Genomic DNA, 16,342 nt, shown 5'->3' with positions numbered 1-16,342 from the left:
CTGTGTGTGTGTGTGTGTGTGTGTGTGTGTGTGTGTGTGTGTGTGTGTGTGTGTGTGTGTGTGTGTGTGTGTGTCTGCACCGTTGGATTGGTGCAGAGCGCCCCCATGCGTTCAGAGGCCACATGTTTCTTCATGCAGCCAGTTGTAGTAGATGTGTTTTATTACGATGCTGTTGTATTTTTCACTTAAACTACAGTTTTTTTAAGGTATTTGATTTTGATACATTTTGAGGTGTATTTTAATGTATGAGTGTAGTTTGGTTCACATATGTTTCTGGATGCTGGATAGAGACATGAGGCCTTGGGAAATGAATGGTCTCGGATTTTGTCATAAATTATATTCTTGTTATGTCAGTTTTCCTCGTATTTATGATAGTGAAAAATAAACCTTAAAATCAGTGAATAGTTCAATATTTTATGCTGGATCACTAAGGGTAAAACGACCTGAGTGAAAGGGATTGTTTTGTGCAGATGAGACCCGACATTCTGCGGTTCTCTGCAGCTGTATATTAAAAACACATCTGAGAAGCTTTTGGATGTGTATTTTATTTTCGTTCGGACTGTTTAGATTCATTACAGCTTCATTTTTTATTTTTATTTTTTCTGCTTTTCTTTTAATCAACGTTTAAGTCTTTTTTGTGAAAGAACACAGAACCTTATCTATCCCTCATTTTAATTGATCCATAACGGTCTATAAATTGTAATCTATTTCATATTCGTTTTGTTTATTTTCTCTAACGTGTGACTGAATGTGGAGTGAATAATTTAGTGTGTTTTTCAAATAATATCTGACAGCCTTTTAATTTGGACAAATAAATAGTAAAAGTGTGAATATTTAATATTTCATAAATGATCCTCTATTTATTCTGGATAATATAGTTTAGATTAGACATGCATTATGTTTTATGTTCTTAGTAGTAACATGTGAATATGTTAATATGATCAATTTTAACATAGAATCCTTCCTTTAACTACGATAATAAATGTGAAGGTTCAGGCTTATTAAAACCATGTTGACATGAAGTTAAAGTCTCCCTCCCTCCCTCTCTTTCTCTCTCTCTCTTTCTCTCTCTCTCTCTCTCTCTTAGATTTATTATAAATCGGTGCGGGACATTGACGCAGGGGAGGAGCTTTTAGTGTATATGAAGGACGGTATTTTCCCCGAGGGATCCATGGCACCCAACCTACAAGGTAAGATTAATGCGCGTCATTAGCGCACATTTTAAACAAACTCCAACCTGCATCCTGTGCTGCTCTAAGCGGCCAACACACTCCCGAGGCCGCTACATGTGATGAGAGGAGGGACAGAAAAAAAGACACCATCTCTCCTTTCAAGAAACTAAATTTTTTCTTTCTCGAGAAATGTGAATTATTTAAATCATGAATTTCCAGAGAGGAATTAAATCCACCTTTGAGGCCTGAGGCTGAAGGCCGCGTGTGGACCAGTCATTTAAAATGGACCTGCCAATAATAATGAAGGCTGTGGTGTGAACTGTGCGCTCACAAAGCTGGGATGTGGCTAATGGGCCTCTCGGCCCGAAAAATAAATTGGCACATGTCCTGAGCAGGTTGAAGCTTTTTCTCTTAAGGAGAAGATCAGACAGACAGTATTCAGAACAGTATCCTTCCAAACACATCAGGAACTTTAAGCTGTTTGGAACTGATTCACCTCCACCACAGAACAATATATGAAATCTTTTTTATTTTCAGGCCAAATTAAAATTCATAATTTTGTTGCTGACCTGTGATATTTCATCTTTACTCTTTGCCACATTCTTGCATTTAGTTATTTGATGCCATGTGCTCTTACAACCAGAAAAATATAATAAATGAACAAGTCAATAAATATACAATCAGATGAAACAAGATTAAACTATTTAATAATATTCTTAAAAATGATTGGCCTCTCACTAGCAACATATATACTCAAGAATAGATAAATTGGTGATTAATATAAAATATGTTGTTTGAACCTGATAATTACATTTTATTAAATATTGATGTACTCACTTTTAGCCAATGTTTCCAATTTGATTCGTGTGGAAGAATTTGGTATTTTGGATTTTTGTAAATCAAATTTGATGTTGAGAATTCATTTGTGCATTTATTATTTGATCTTTGCTCTGCGGTTATATTAACACTTAAGATCGTGTGTGTGAGGTGCTCTGCTGTCTGCAAAGAGTCTCACATTTCAAAGGCCACCACATTTGTAGGTGCTCTCGGCCGCCCGTCTCCCCCTCCTCTGAGTGGGTAACCTGACTCACTGCAGAGCTCACTACCTTTCAACCATGTCTCTGCACGTCAGACTAAATATGTTCAATATTTTATCTCATAATCTGACTTGGACAGCTGTTCAATGTCGACATGGTCTTTTCTTTCAATGTTCACTTAAGCATAAAAGGGTCCGTAGTTCCGCTGTATTTTCTGAAAACATCTTGGACTTATTGTGCTGAAGTGCTGTTGTCAGGTAAACGCTGTTTTGTTGTGTTTCTGGATTCTAGGATGAAAAACTAAAAATCTGATTACTCTTACTTGTCATTGGTCATAAGAAAGGATGGAGGGAGTACAAGATGTGCGTGAGATGTTGTGCAGTTCACCATAGTCCTCCTCCCCCTCTGCGTGATGCACAGTTTATGCACTGATCTCAAATCGGGTAGCTCAAGAGTATGGACGAGAACCAGATTGGCGTGTTGTAGGAGTGTGTCAAAGGCGGAGCAGACTTGTAAATGATTTGTTCATTTCCTCTGTGTGTGCATGCAAGACAGAGGCAGACGGAGGAAAGAGAGACAGTCCACCTGCCAGAATGTGCGTGCATGTCACAGCCAAAGTATTTGGCATTGTGTGTTTGTGTGAGAGAGGGATGAAGGAGGGCAGGGAGAAACAAAACAAGCATTATAATTTATCTGCCGTTTGAAGATGTTTGTGAGACAGGAAAACAGAGAGAGAGAGAGGCAGCTGTCCACTCCCAGCAGTGATCAAAGTGTCTGTATTGTGTGCTTGGCTCCATGTATTTGTGTTAGTGTGTGAGAGAGAGAGAGGGAAGCTAGTGTAGCAGGGCTGAGTGGGAGCTTGGCAGTGTAGCCCTACTCTCCGTGTCTGGCTTATCAGAGAAGGAATTTGAAGCAGAGGACTTGAGGAGTCCCCCGAGACCTCACCCATGCTCCCAGATTAGCTGCTAAACTGCACATAATTGTGCTTCCCTTCGTCTCCCAGAGAGCTATTAGTCTCCCCTTTATAACCCCCCTGCACACTCACCCACCCCATTCCAACCCAACCCAAGCGCCCAGACCAGCCAGACTGAAATAATGCAGGCACGCCGATGCGCACACGCAAAGCCCCTTCATCTGTGTGTGTCCTCGCTGAAACACACACCTGAGGATCCATATGCACCTGAAGCTTTCTCAAAGGCTCCTGTTGCAAGAGGAGTTGTACTTTGTGAAATATGTGCACGCTGGTGTCAGAGTTAGTTTAGCATTTGAGCTCAGTGTAATGGGCCATTGACCAAAAGGTCATTTATCCCTCTCCCCAAGGTTAGAAAACATTGATGTGGCTCCACTAATGCCCTTTTAATGTGTCCAAGAAGTTCCAGCTGGATAAACGGCAACATGGAGTAGAAAACAGGTGAGCTGCAAGACTGCAAGTCGTTTTGGATAAACCCATTTAGTGCAGCGTGAAATGATGGATGGGTGTGTGTGGTGTGTTTGGACACCTATAGGGGGTCAACTCAGACGTTGGCTGCTTAGGTCATGGCAAAGAGGGTACATAGCAGGGTGGTGCTGAAATCACCATGGGGTTGGCGCCACTGTGCCCCTGATTACCTCTGTTACTTGTGGCTCATTCTTTTTGGAAAATGCTCACATAAATACATGTACACACACACACACACTTGTGTTCCTGCACAAAGACTCTCCACTGGGCTTTTCCCTGATCTGTTGAACTTGGCGTCTGACTCAGGAACTTGCTATTGAAAAAGCTGGCCCGAGTTTTATGCGTTTGACCTTGACGGTGAGAAGTATTGTAAAGGTTATCAACATGGAAGGGGAAGACCAGCCCCTCTTGTTTCCCCTGTGTGCTATTACACCAACAGTCTAAAGCAAACACTTGCTTTAACAAGCAATTAGCTGTGTTAATGAAGGCTACGTTTCACTGCTAATTGATTTCCATTTTATGTGAATGTCAATTACAGGATTGTTGCTTGAATGGGAGTCTATTTAGCTGTAACTAACACAGAGATAGACTATTGTTCTTGTTAAGTGACTATCGACAATTTTTATATCACTGTTATAACAGTTGGATTCTTGGCTCTGAAGATGCAACCTAAAGAATGTAAATAAACACTCACCCTTTTCTTTTTGCAGCAAAGTCACTATTGTCTCGTCTTCCATAAAATATAGCTATTGCCTTCGGGTTAGGTTAGGTTAAGTTTTAATTTGTTTGTTTGCAGAATTACGCAAGAATTACTTAACCAATTTTCATGAAATTTTCTGGAGGGCTGGGGTATGAACAAAGAAAGAACCCATTACATTTTGGTTCGGATCTGAATTAGTGGGCAGATCCAGGATTCTTTTAAACTTTCTTTATCACTGCAAGTTTGTGTTTTTCACCTTCATTGATTTCTCAGAGAATAATTAATGGATGTAAATAAGGCTCTATTCTACTTTTGTTTGCATTGATCAAAGTCAGTGGGCACTGCCCTTAGTTGTTGACAACCTTATTGTAAAAAAAAAAAAATTGTCCCCCTCTAGAAATCTGGTTTACCTGAAAATGGAGAATGATATTCCACGTTTTGAGATTTGATATGTAGACTTTAACTATAATATTTAAACAGATGATTCATGTGAAACATGTTTTCACATAGTTAAGATGATAGTGACTTGAATGTGTGTGATGGCTCAACAGGTCTGTGTGTGTCTGTTTGTGTAGACGAGCAGATGTACCGCTGTGAAGACTGTGATGAGCTGTTCTCCTCAACGCTCGAGCTACGGCGGCACCAGAAGTATTCGTGCACCAGCGCAGGCTCTATCTTTGACACACTGAGAGAGGACTTCAAACAGGAGCGCGAGGACAGCGACGAGCCCGTCCACGAGTGTAAAGACTGTGAGAAGATCTTTCCAAATGAGTACAGGTACGCAGACACAATGATAATACAAAAAAACATATATAGTCAGCACACACTTTTGATCCTATTCACTGATCAACTTGTGCTCTCTTCATCAAGTCTGGGCCAACACATGATAGTCCACACAGAAGAGAGGGAATACAAGTGTGACCAGTGTCCGAAAGCCTTTAACTGGAAGTCCAACCTCATCCGTCACCAGATGTCACATGACAGTGGCAAGCGCTTTGAGTGTGAAAACTGTGATAAGGTACAGCACACCCGGCACGTAAGTTGTACACATGACACACAGGCTTCAACTGCTTCAGAAATTCTGATGGTCTTGTGTATTTTAGCCTTAGTTCATAACAATTCTAGACATTGATTTTAGTCATTCTGAAAGAACTGCAAATGTATGTGGATGTTAGAGAGAGAGTTGTTATTTCAATAGAAATTACAATGTCAAAATCTAATATAACAGGGAGAAAATACATGGTCTTTATATTTTTGCGCTGTTAATTATGGCATGCATTGCATTTTGATTTCAAATTTCAGGTGTTCACAGATCCCAGCAACCTTCAGCGCCACATCCGCTCCCAGCACGTGGGCGCACGCGCTCACACGTGTCCTGAGTGTGGCAAGACCTTCGCCACCTCGTCAGGCCTCAAGCAGCATAAGCACATCCACAGCAGTGTCAAACCCTTTATCTGTAAGTGAGAGCACTGGGAGATAATGATGACCTCATCCTTATCACTGCATCTATTTTACGCCTCTTTCCTTTCTACCTCGTCAATCTCTCCATCATCCATTATTCTGTCTTTCTTCTCCCTGTACAACAAATTTTTATTCTGCTTACATCTTCTGAACTAAGCACACTCATGTCCAGAAATCATGTCTGTGTTGCTATTAATTTGATTATACTGTAAATAATTTGACCCGTTCACTTAAGCTCCTCTTCCACAGAAGGCTTTCTGACATGTAGTTGAGATATCTTTGGACAATTTTACACTGAAAAATAAGCAAATACAATGTTGATATATGATTTTTTTAATTATGATTCAGGACCTCTTTTTTCTAGTAAATTGAAAACATATGTGTTGTTATTCTGTCTTGAATTAGTTCAGTAATTATTTGGCATTAAATCACAATGCAGCTAAAGTAAATCGGGAATGATTTAGCTGTTTCCATTTGCAGAATGAGTGGTTGATTTCACCCACAGCAGCTCCCTTCCTTCTCTAGGACTATTTCATCAGTTTCCATTCAGATGTATGTTGAAGTTGATTTGGTATTCAGAGTTAGAGACAGTGTTAAAATGGGTTTAACCAGGCCCTGATGGGCTGTGTCTTTTTGCTCCCCCAGGCGAGGTGTGCCACAAATCCTACACCCAGTTCTCTAACCTCTGCCGCCACAAGCGCATGCATGCTGACTGCCGCACCCAGATCAAGTGTAAGGACTGTGGGCAGTTGTTCAGCACTACCTCCTCCCTCAACAAGCACCGTCGCTTCTGTGAGGGCAAAAATCATTATGGCTCTCCTGGAGGGATGTTCAACCCTGGCATCCCCATGAGCTCCAGCCCCATCATGGCTAAAACCAAGTCCCATCATCACCACCTTTCAGGTCTAAACCAGGCAGGGTTAGGATTCACTGACTACTTTCCCTCCCGACCTCACCCTCATGCTGGCTTGCCCTTCTCCCCAGGACCCCATGGCTTTCCATCCCTTCCCCATGGTTTCCCAGGTATCTTCCCACCATCACTGTATCCCCGACCACCTTTATTGCCGGCTAGTCCGTTGATAAAGAGCCCGCTGGGCAGCAGCAGTCAGGAGGTGAAGCTGCCTCGGAGTCCCCTACATGCACCTCCACTGTCCCTGGTCAGCTCGACAAACAGCAATGGGGGCAACAGTTTGACACAGATGGAAGACAAAGAAAAAGAGAACAAACTGGATTTGTCCTCTATTGGAGAAGCAAAGTCAAAATCTAAGATGGCAGACATGTCAGACGGAAGTGATCTTGAAGACGTTAATACCACAAGTGGGACAGATTTGGACACCACCACTGGTACTGCTTCAGGTGATGGCTCTGACCTGGAGAGTGACGGCGAGAGTGAACGCGAGCGAAGTGGCAAAAGAAGGAAGCCATCTGGGGCCATGTCAAGTCAAGAAGGCCACCAGTCAGAAGACATGAACAGTGCGTTGATATCAGCCGTGTCTAGTTCGGGGAATCTCGCAATTGATCGTCCATTTCTCTCTTCTGTATCATCCCAGCATTCCTTCTTCCCTCCACCTGATGAGCAAGCCCTCTTACCCACTACCACAAATGCCAATGCCACCACAGATTCCATCAAAGCCATTGCTTCTATTGCAGAGAAATATTTTGGTCCAGGTTTGATTGGTCTTCATCAGGAGAAGAAGATGGGTCCATTGCCTTACCATTCCATGTTTCCTTTCCAGTTCCTGCCCAACTTCCACAACTCCCTCTATCCCTTCAGTGCTGATCGAGGTGCCCTCAATCCTAGTATGTTCTTCAAGGCAGAGCCCAAGTCACCTCGAGAGCAGCTTCATAAGATAGTTTCTGGTGCCGGCGCTCCTGCTCCCACAGTAGAGTCACCATTTGATCTCACTACAAAACCCAAGGAGACCAAGTTATCTCTTCCCAGCCCAACAAACCCCTCACACCCCAACAGTAGCACTGGAAGCAGTAGCGGACCTTTAGCAATATCCAGCGGTGAAGAACAGCCATTGGACCTCAGCATTGGCAGCCGGAGCCGAGGTGGTCATAATGGCATGGCAGCTGAGCCACAAAATCGAAAGAACCACATGTATGGAGTCCTAAAGGGGGTCTCCATCAAGGATGAAACACCAGTTGGGTTCCCCCACTCCCAGTCATTGCACCAATCCTCAATCTCCCAGCACCAGCAGCCCCAGGCCCAAACACATCAGCCACCACCCCTGCACTACGCCAAGCCCTCTGCATTCTTCATGGACCCCATATACAGGTATTTCAGCCCTGATTCGACCAGAAACTGCTGTTGCTACTTGAGTAACATCAAGCCTTTTATGTACACACATTGAGGAGGGTAGAGGTTGGTGGTTAGTGTGTGATTGAACCTGACCTTGGTACGTAACCCTCTGCCTTGTTGTTGGTCCAGCAGGGTGGAAAAGAGGAAGCTACTTGACCCCGTAGGAGCTTTGAAGGAAAAGTTCCTCAGGCCCTCACCGCCACTCTTCCACCCACAGGTAATATTACAACACACACACACACACACACACTGCAAATCTAGGAAGGCGCTAGCTGTAATCTTAGTTAGAAACAGTGAGTGGTACATGCACTTTGAACAAAAACTACAGCGAGGGAATACCAAACAGGGGAATTGACTCCAGGTATTACATATAGGCTTATTACTCCCAGATGCTATCAACTATTATGTTCATACCATGTATTATGTGAAAATACTTCACTCCTGCCTCCCACGCCGCTTCAACCTGAATTGATAGGGCCCTATGCACCATCATTCCACAGTGTTGATGTTATTTTCTCAAGGGTTCTGTATGATTTCTTCCTTTGTTTACCAAATGGCGCCTGTGTACCTCGTCACTTTTACCTTTTTCAGAAGACACAGTCTCTTATCGCAGCCCCTTTGATAATCAGTCACATTGTTCGACTGTCCCTGGGCCCTCCCCTGCCTCTGCAAATCTTGATTGCAAGGAATGATAGTATTAATAAAAGAAAGAATAATAACAGTTTGATTTGTACCTCTCTTGGCCATGCTAATCTTAGTCGTGGCATTGTTTCATGTGCTGAGAGCCCACAGGCCAACTAATAACTCAATCCCCTCCAAGTTTTTTTTCTCTGTGGCTGGCTGGCTGGCTAGATAATAGCACCGTGTCCATCAAGGACATCCTGTGTTTGTGTCCAGGAGAATGGGGGGCTCTCGTTGGGGAAGCGGTTTAATCTGACCTGGAAATCTGTGTCCTCAGTCAACTGTTACTTTGCAATACACACATTTGGTGCACATACAGACAGATACATTTACACATGAGCATTCTTTGACATATCGGACTTTTACATATAAATCTATGTGTGTAGTTTTGCCTTTACAAGTGAGAGGTGTAAGAAAAACTTGCATGGAGTGCATCAGTCATCCCTGCTCACAATCTTCTTTAGCACTCAACTGTGTTCTTCATTGGACAGATGGATTCAGATTACTGATTATTTGTATTTTCATTCAAAGGAGAGGATGTCAAGCCACATGATTTACTCTGTTATTTAATTGATAAAGCTTATCAGTGTTGGTAAATCAATACTCAGAACTGATTGATATTCCTGTGATGAAAGGTTTTCACAGGCACACAAGTAAAGGTCTCATATCGGATTGTCTCAGCTGCGATTCTGCCTGTGATCCAAACACAATGCCACCTCTAATTCAGTCGTATGATGGAATCACGCCGCTCCACCCGTTCTCAGACTGCGAATAAACACGTCGAGACAGAGTGTCTGTCCCTGTCTCTCCCGTCCCGTATTCACTAAAATAGGAAGGATGTAAGCTGTTTTTGGCAAATAAACTTCTATATAACTGGCCCCCTTTGTTTGCAAGCTTCTAGGGGAGGGGAAGCGGCTATCGGTTGGGGGTATCTCAAACTATATTGTAAGGGTCCTGTCGTGGGGCCCTTGAATGCCTCATTTAACCAGTTTGCCAGCCTGCAACAGTAGCTTTGGTAGAAGAAGGTAGAGAGGGAGAACAAAGCACTGGTTGAGGCTAGAGGTGAGGGTGTAGGGAGGAGGGCCCACTGGAGAAATGATACTTGAGCATTGGTGAATGTGTTATAGGTCATGGAGGTGACTCGCCTTTAGAACAAACAACAAGGCTAACCTCTGATATACTGCTTCCTCACTGCTTCCGTTCTCTGTCTCTTTCCCTCGCTCCATGTTTTTTTTTTTCTGACATTGTGTCTTTGTTTTCAATCTTTTTTTTTTGCTTTAAAACAAGCACACACGCGCACTCACACACACACACTCACACACACACACACACACACACACACACACACACACACACACACACACACACACACACACACAAACACACACACACAAACACACACACACACACACACATACCTGTTTCAGTGGTTTCTATTGAGGTGTAATGGTAAGATCGATAAAATCTCTCATATATTTTATCTTATCCTCTTTTTGTTTTTGGTTTTTTTCTCCACATGTTCCTTGCCCACAGATGTCAGCCATGGAGACCATGACAGAGAAGCTGGAGAGCTTTGGCGCTCTGAAACTTGATGTACCGCCCAATTCACTGCAACACTCAGCTCATCCACTGTTCAACTTCCGCTCACCACCACCCTCCCTCTCAGAGGCCATCCTCCGCAAGGGCAAGGAGCGCTACGCCTGCAGGTCAGTTCTGCTGGCAGGCCGGTCCATAGAGGGCACATCTGCAGTGCTCAACCTGCCTCAAAGACTGATTCAAAGTCAAACATTTCATAAACTACAATTGTAAAATATTTTAAATGAGAATTTGAATAGTTTGGGGTTTTCTTTTAAATGAATTTAATATTAATTAAAATTAATATATATAGTGTGAAATTGTCTATTTTGTATTTTGTTTGTGTCCTTGCTAATTCAAACTAATTTAATACATGACTCCTCTTGATCTAATGCAAGAGGTGTAAAATTGTCAAGACAACATCTTTAAACAGATCTAATTGTGGGATTTGTGAGTTATTGACTGATTATCATCCATCCTTCTCTACTCCAGGTACTGTGGGAAAATCTTCCCTCGTTCAGCAAACCTCACGAGACACTTGCGGACGCACACAGGGGAACAACCCTACAGGTATTCTATTTTTATTCTATCAATCAATCAATCAAACTATAAATCAATCAAATTTTATTTTTTTGCCCATATTCACAAATCACAGTTTGCCTAATCTATTCTATTCTATTTTAATCTTGTTTTTAATCTTTATCTTTTGTAGTCGAAATCATTCGTCTTTGTGTTCAATCTTCCCATCATTCCAGCTACTAAAAGATTTTCCAAGTTGTTTTCCTCTAAATTTCTAAAACCAATTTGCTCTTTCTTTAAGACATATTCAAAAACAGAGCCTCAAGGAGTTACTTGCTCACCTCCGGATAATAAAATCACCACTAACCCTTCTATTTTCTTTGGTCCTTGCTCACTGTGCCACTCTGCTTCGCTTTAAAACCACATTCATTATCCTTCTGTTCTCCTTTGGCAGGTGTAAATACTGTGACCGCTCATTCAGCATCTCGTCCAATCTTCAACGCCACGTTCGCAACATCCACAACAAGGAGAAACCCTTCAAGTGTCACTTGTGCAACCGCTGCTTTGGTCAGCAAACCAACCTCGACCGCCATCTCAAGAAGCACGAGCACGAGAACATTCCTGGTCAGTTTGCAACATCTATGACTCAGTTGACTCTGAGTAAAGTGAGGCTTGGAGAACTGTAAAATGCAGTAATGAAACAAGAATTGGTATTTAGTTATTGGACTGAATAAGGAATGGTTTGCATTACTCATTTGGAAAATTTTAAATCTACACCTCAGAGAATGTTACGTTTGGTTTTGTGGATGATTTAAAGAGGGAAAACCGTTTAATTAAAGAATTCACACTCGTTTTTCCCACCTTGTTGCCAAAAGCAGCCTTTTTCACATCTGTCATGGAAGTATGCCCCCGTCGAAGGATGGAAAAAGAAAGTTTTGTCTACTGAGTGATTGCTTGTTTGAGCATTTACATCCAAGTGATTTGTGCTTGACAACCATGTTACATTTCGAAATTCAAAATGACACCTAAATGAAACAAGCAAATCCATGTGTGCAGCTTTTTCAAAGCGGAGCCGTAAAAAGCTGTGTGACGGCACCAACGTACAAAATGACTTTCTCTAATACCAAAGAATTCTATTGTTTGATGTGACTTTGTTAATAGGGGGCAATTCATGAACAAGTTCCTCTTGGCAGAGTGACCAGATGTTTCCTGATGTGTCCTGAATTAGAAAGCTGAAAACAGATTCCTAATTCTGAAGTAAACATCTGCTATAATTATTTGATGTATACGGCAAAGATACAGACTGAGAAAACACTGCCTGGCTCCTGCAGGCTCCTCAATTCAACATAAACATGGATATTCTTATATTTTGTAAATTATACAGTCCCTTCGCCCTTAAATACCACTGAGATACATCCAAGACCCAATGTTATAAAATCTGTAAGAATGGGAACAGATTTAAAAATATATTATTGTGTAAATATTTTTCTAAACCTATAAATGTTACCTAAATACGAGGTCTAAAGCAAGGTTTGCATTTGACTGCACATTGGCCAACAGTGGAAGACTGTGGTTGAACCGAGCACCTCCTGTGTGTGAGCGTGCCTGAATATTCAGCAGGGTTCCGCCTGTGAACACTGATCAGCTCAGACTGTATGAGAGGGACGGGCCGGTGTTGTCTTATGAGCGAGACGACCGGGGGGAAGTTAACAGGACAGAAGTAAACATCAAATCTATTGTTTAGGAATCACTGCAGTTCACCTCGGCTCTTCCTGGATAATGTTTCATATAAATGTAGTGTTCTAGGATGAGAGAAATATCTAGAGACTTAAATTCAAGTCCTTGTTTGTCTCAATCACACGTATCTCAGTGCATGTTCTCAATTAACTGGGATACAATGTGTAACTGTGGTATTCTTTACATTTCTTGGAATGGGAGAAGATGCATGTAAAAAATCAAACAATGGTCTTCCTTCTGTCTTTTGTCCTTAGCCACAGTTTATTTTTTACACAAAATTCCAGAAACTATTCCTTCAACCAAAAGAAAAAAAATGCACATCTCAGCTTTTTGATTTATTATCACAATGTGAATAATGGGCATAATAATAACCCTCATGATGTTTTGCATTTTCCTCATACTCATCTATTATGCATGTCTGATGATCATCAAACTAATCATCCCTCTGTGTTTGGATGTGTGGCTGATGTGCATGTCTCTGCGTGTGTGTGTGTGTGTGTGTGTGTGTGTGTGTGTGTGTGTGTGTGTGTGTGTGTGTGTGTGTGTGTGTGTGTGTGTGTGCGTGTGTGTGTGTGTGTGTGTGTGTGTGTCTCTCTTCAACAGTGAGCCAACAGTCCGGGATGCTTTCCAACCTAGGAACCACGATCTCCTCGCCAAACTCCGAGCCAGACAATCATGCACTTTTAGACGAGAAGGAGGACTCATACTTCTCAGAAATCCGCAACTTTATTTCCAACAGTGAGATGAACCAGGCCTCCAGCTCCATGGATAAGAGGTAACAAAAAAAACACGCTCACCCAAACCACATTTGTGTTAAGATTTCTGCAAAGCCCTTCAATGATTTACATTTGATCCAGGAGCATACCCGCTTTACCCCCATTCCTCATCCTACATTGAACCTAAACGCAAACTATAAAGAAGTATCAACAGTCACATGACCTCACTTTGTCTTCACGTCCTATCTGGACATTTGATCCAAACATATGTGGATATGCAGGAAAACACAGTGTTTACAACAGCTGTGCTCAGAGGCCCCCCCCTCATCTCCCCAGAATGTTAGTGCTTAGTGCACAGCGCCCTCTAGTGGGTTGAAGATGCATGGCAATACTGAGCATCATCATAGCAGTGTCCAAGTTTCATAAAACATACAAACAAACTAACAGTAGCTACAGTTGGTTAGTTAATATGTTAGAATACAGTTAATTTATTGCAAATGAGACAAAAATATTTTTATTAAATATATATTTATTTTTGCAGCTGTTCTTAAACCATCCACAATTTACCTTAACTCCTGCAGCCAAGGAATCTTTTCTAATTCTCTTCAGTGCATAGGCGAATTTCAAATAAAAAAATAGGTGACTTTCATTTGCATGTTGATTTTTTTAAACAGAGCAAAAATGTGCAACTTTCCATTCAAACACACTACTGTCTGTTTGTGTGTTTGTTTTTTAGTCAGCAAGATTACACTACAGATTTCTATGAAACTTGGTGGTTGTGATATGGGTCAGGGAAGAGTCCATTTAAAAAAACTTCCAGGATTTTCTTTTCACTATCTCTAACATTGTGAGGGACATTTTTTCACTTTTTTCATGGATCTTGATGGAAAAAAACAGGAACATCTAGAGAACTGATATCTTGAAGTGTGTGAAATTTGGTGCAGTTCGTTTGAATTTAAAAGGACTGCTGGGCCTTGGTGGAGGTTTGTGCTCTACTGAGTGTTATTCTCGTAAAAATGTGAATTGAGTCTAATATGAACTTTTCAAGATTTTCCAGTTTCACACATTTCCGACAACTTTATTAAGTCTTTGCGGAGAACCGCAATTTATACCTGCTGACAGTAGTTGATAAATAATTCTGCTCAGCAAAAGCTGGCAGGAGTCGTCCTCCTGTGAGTGATTTTTTTCTTTTTTCACTCTAAAAACAAGAACTTTCTTGTAAAATTATGATTTCAAACCAAACAGTGAAAGAAAGGGTCAGTCTCCTGCTACATAAAAAAAAACTTTCGACAAGGGCATCGTGAAAGAAAAGGAGGATGAACGTGTTTTTCCTCTTTCAGTCAGTGGTTTGCCCTTGTTCCTTCACTCTACACACTCTTCATTTTTCTCTCATTCAGGATGCGAATTCCTTTCTGGTCGTCTCACTTTCTGTCTGCCTCTTCCTCCATCAACCCCCTCCTCCCTCTTGTCAACACGCATTACGGCCAGCAGACCCAGTGGCAATTTAGCCCCTCTGCCATCTGGGATCAATACTGAGTCTCATCCACAACAAACTGGCCTGACATTTTAATATCTGTAATTCAGCCTAAGTGTTATGCTTTCTGTCCTCCCTCCAGACGACCCACTGTTTATTCTCCCTCTGAGTGACTGAAGTCAAACGCCGAATGCAAACACACATTCACGTTCAACTATCTGTAATCGCTCTTAACCGCCTTCACAATGTAGTTTCTCCTCCTTTAAAAACCCTTTTGTCAACATCGCAGCCAGTCAAAATAAAAGTCCCTGGTAGCTGGAGTTTTAATACCAAAACTTTGTTTGACTTGTTTCCAAGCTGGGGGTGTTGTAGAAGCAGAGGTACCACTGCTGGTCTGAGGGTGGGAATTTTAAAGTGAAAGAGTTCAGGGGTGTTAAGATGCACATGGATATTTCCAATGTTGCAGTGTTGATGGACTCTGTCTCTCAGTATCTGTCTCCTCTGGACAGTAATCAGGGTCTGGAACAAAGATCCAGGACGTGGCTTGAGCTCTATGGTTTGAATAAATCTAAAAGTTGGAGCTGGGTCCTCGTCTGGGACAGGGCTTCAGCGGCTGGCAGTTTGGACCCTGAGGGGGACTGGGGTTGATGCATTTATCTAAGAGATCCACTGATGATGGAGCTCTTCCCCCTTCCACTAGCCATACCCGTACTCCTAGCCCGCTAACACAAACACCCAACTGACGTGTTTAGACTAAATGACAAAACCCAGGGCCCCCTATGTCAGAGCTACGCTTCTTTCTCTGTACACAGGCATGGACTTTTTCCCCGCCAACCAGCTCTGCAATTTGATTATGGTGATATTTAATCCAGATTGAAAGAGGAGAACTCCACCCCCCCACTCAAAAGTCCCCCTACTTGCATTTACCCACCCACTGTGTGTGACCCAATCCTGTCCCTGTGCACTCGGTCCCAGAGGTGATCCTGTCTGATTTGATAAATGTCCACCGTGTGGCAAAAAATGGAAGGGGTAAATTTGCCGTCCCAGAGGAAATGATATCATGAGCCATGACATCGTGGTCTGGGGGTGATGGAAGGGGAGCTGGGGTGCTGGCTGGAAAATGTACAGATGGCAGCTCATAATGGCGGCGCGCTGATAGCCTGTTTGCAGATCAGCCATCGTCTTCCCTCAGTCACACAAAGTATGCTCCACCATTACGCAGCAACCAGACTGGAGCAGGCCATCTCCTGCTCCGCTCCCGACGAGCCGACCAATTAATCATATGTGGGCCATTTGAAAAGCGCTCTGCAAACACTGTCAGCACCCGTGTTGTTTGGGTGGACACTGGGGTCGAACTGTGCATGCTGTCAACAGACTATTTATGTTTCTCTCTCTGCCAACGATGAGTCATGTCTAAAGCTGGTCAGGAAATGGCAGCAGCCTCCCAGACCTGGACACAGACCACAGAGAACAAGCTAAAATAAGTTCTCACTTTTCAGTCATTGTAGAACAACCAAAAGAGCACTC

General features: G+C 42.4%; 1 protein-coding gene across 9 annotated transcripts in view; it reads left to right on the top strand.

Moving 5' to 3' along the window:
- Positions 1-16,342, top strand: part of prdm16 (PR domain containing 16) — a 177,544-nt gene that overhangs the window by 154,858 nt on the left and 6,344 nt on the right. For 3 of the 9 annotated variants that reach the window (XM_069526106.1, XM_069526100.1, XM_069526108.1), the window contains 10 exons: positions 1,088-1,190; positions 4,923-5,124; positions 5,218-5,383; positions 5,650-5,803; positions 6,421-8,089; positions 8,243-8,330; positions 10,328-10,500; positions 10,862-10,939; positions 11,343-11,512; positions 13,229-13,400. In XM_069526106.1, the coding sequence (XP_069382207.1) occupies positions 1,088-1,190; positions 4,923-5,124; positions 5,218-5,383; positions 5,650-5,803; positions 6,421-8,089; positions 8,243-8,330; positions 10,328-10,500; positions 10,862-10,939; positions 11,343-11,512; positions 13,229-13,400 (2,975 nt within the window). The remainder of the gene's footprint in view (positions 1-1,087; positions 1,191-4,922; positions 5,125-5,217; positions 5,384-5,649; positions 5,804-6,420; positions 8,090-8,242; positions 8,331-10,327; positions 10,501-10,861; positions 10,940-11,342; positions 11,513-13,228; positions 13,401-16,342) is intronic. The other 6 variants (XM_069526107.1, XM_069526101.1, XM_069526109.1 and 3 more) reach the window with 5 other exon arrangements.

Source organism: Paralichthys olivaceus, chromosome 6 (genome assembly GCF_024713975.1).
Source record: "Paralichthys olivaceus isolate ysfri-2021 chromosome 6, ASM2471397v2, whole genome shotgun sequence".
NCBI lineage: Eukaryota > Metazoa > Chordata > Actinopteri > Pleuronectiformes > Paralichthyidae > Paralichthys > Paralichthys olivaceus.
Note: the sequence above shows the minus strand (reverse complement) of the source record. Positions and strands in the feature narration are given on the sequence as shown.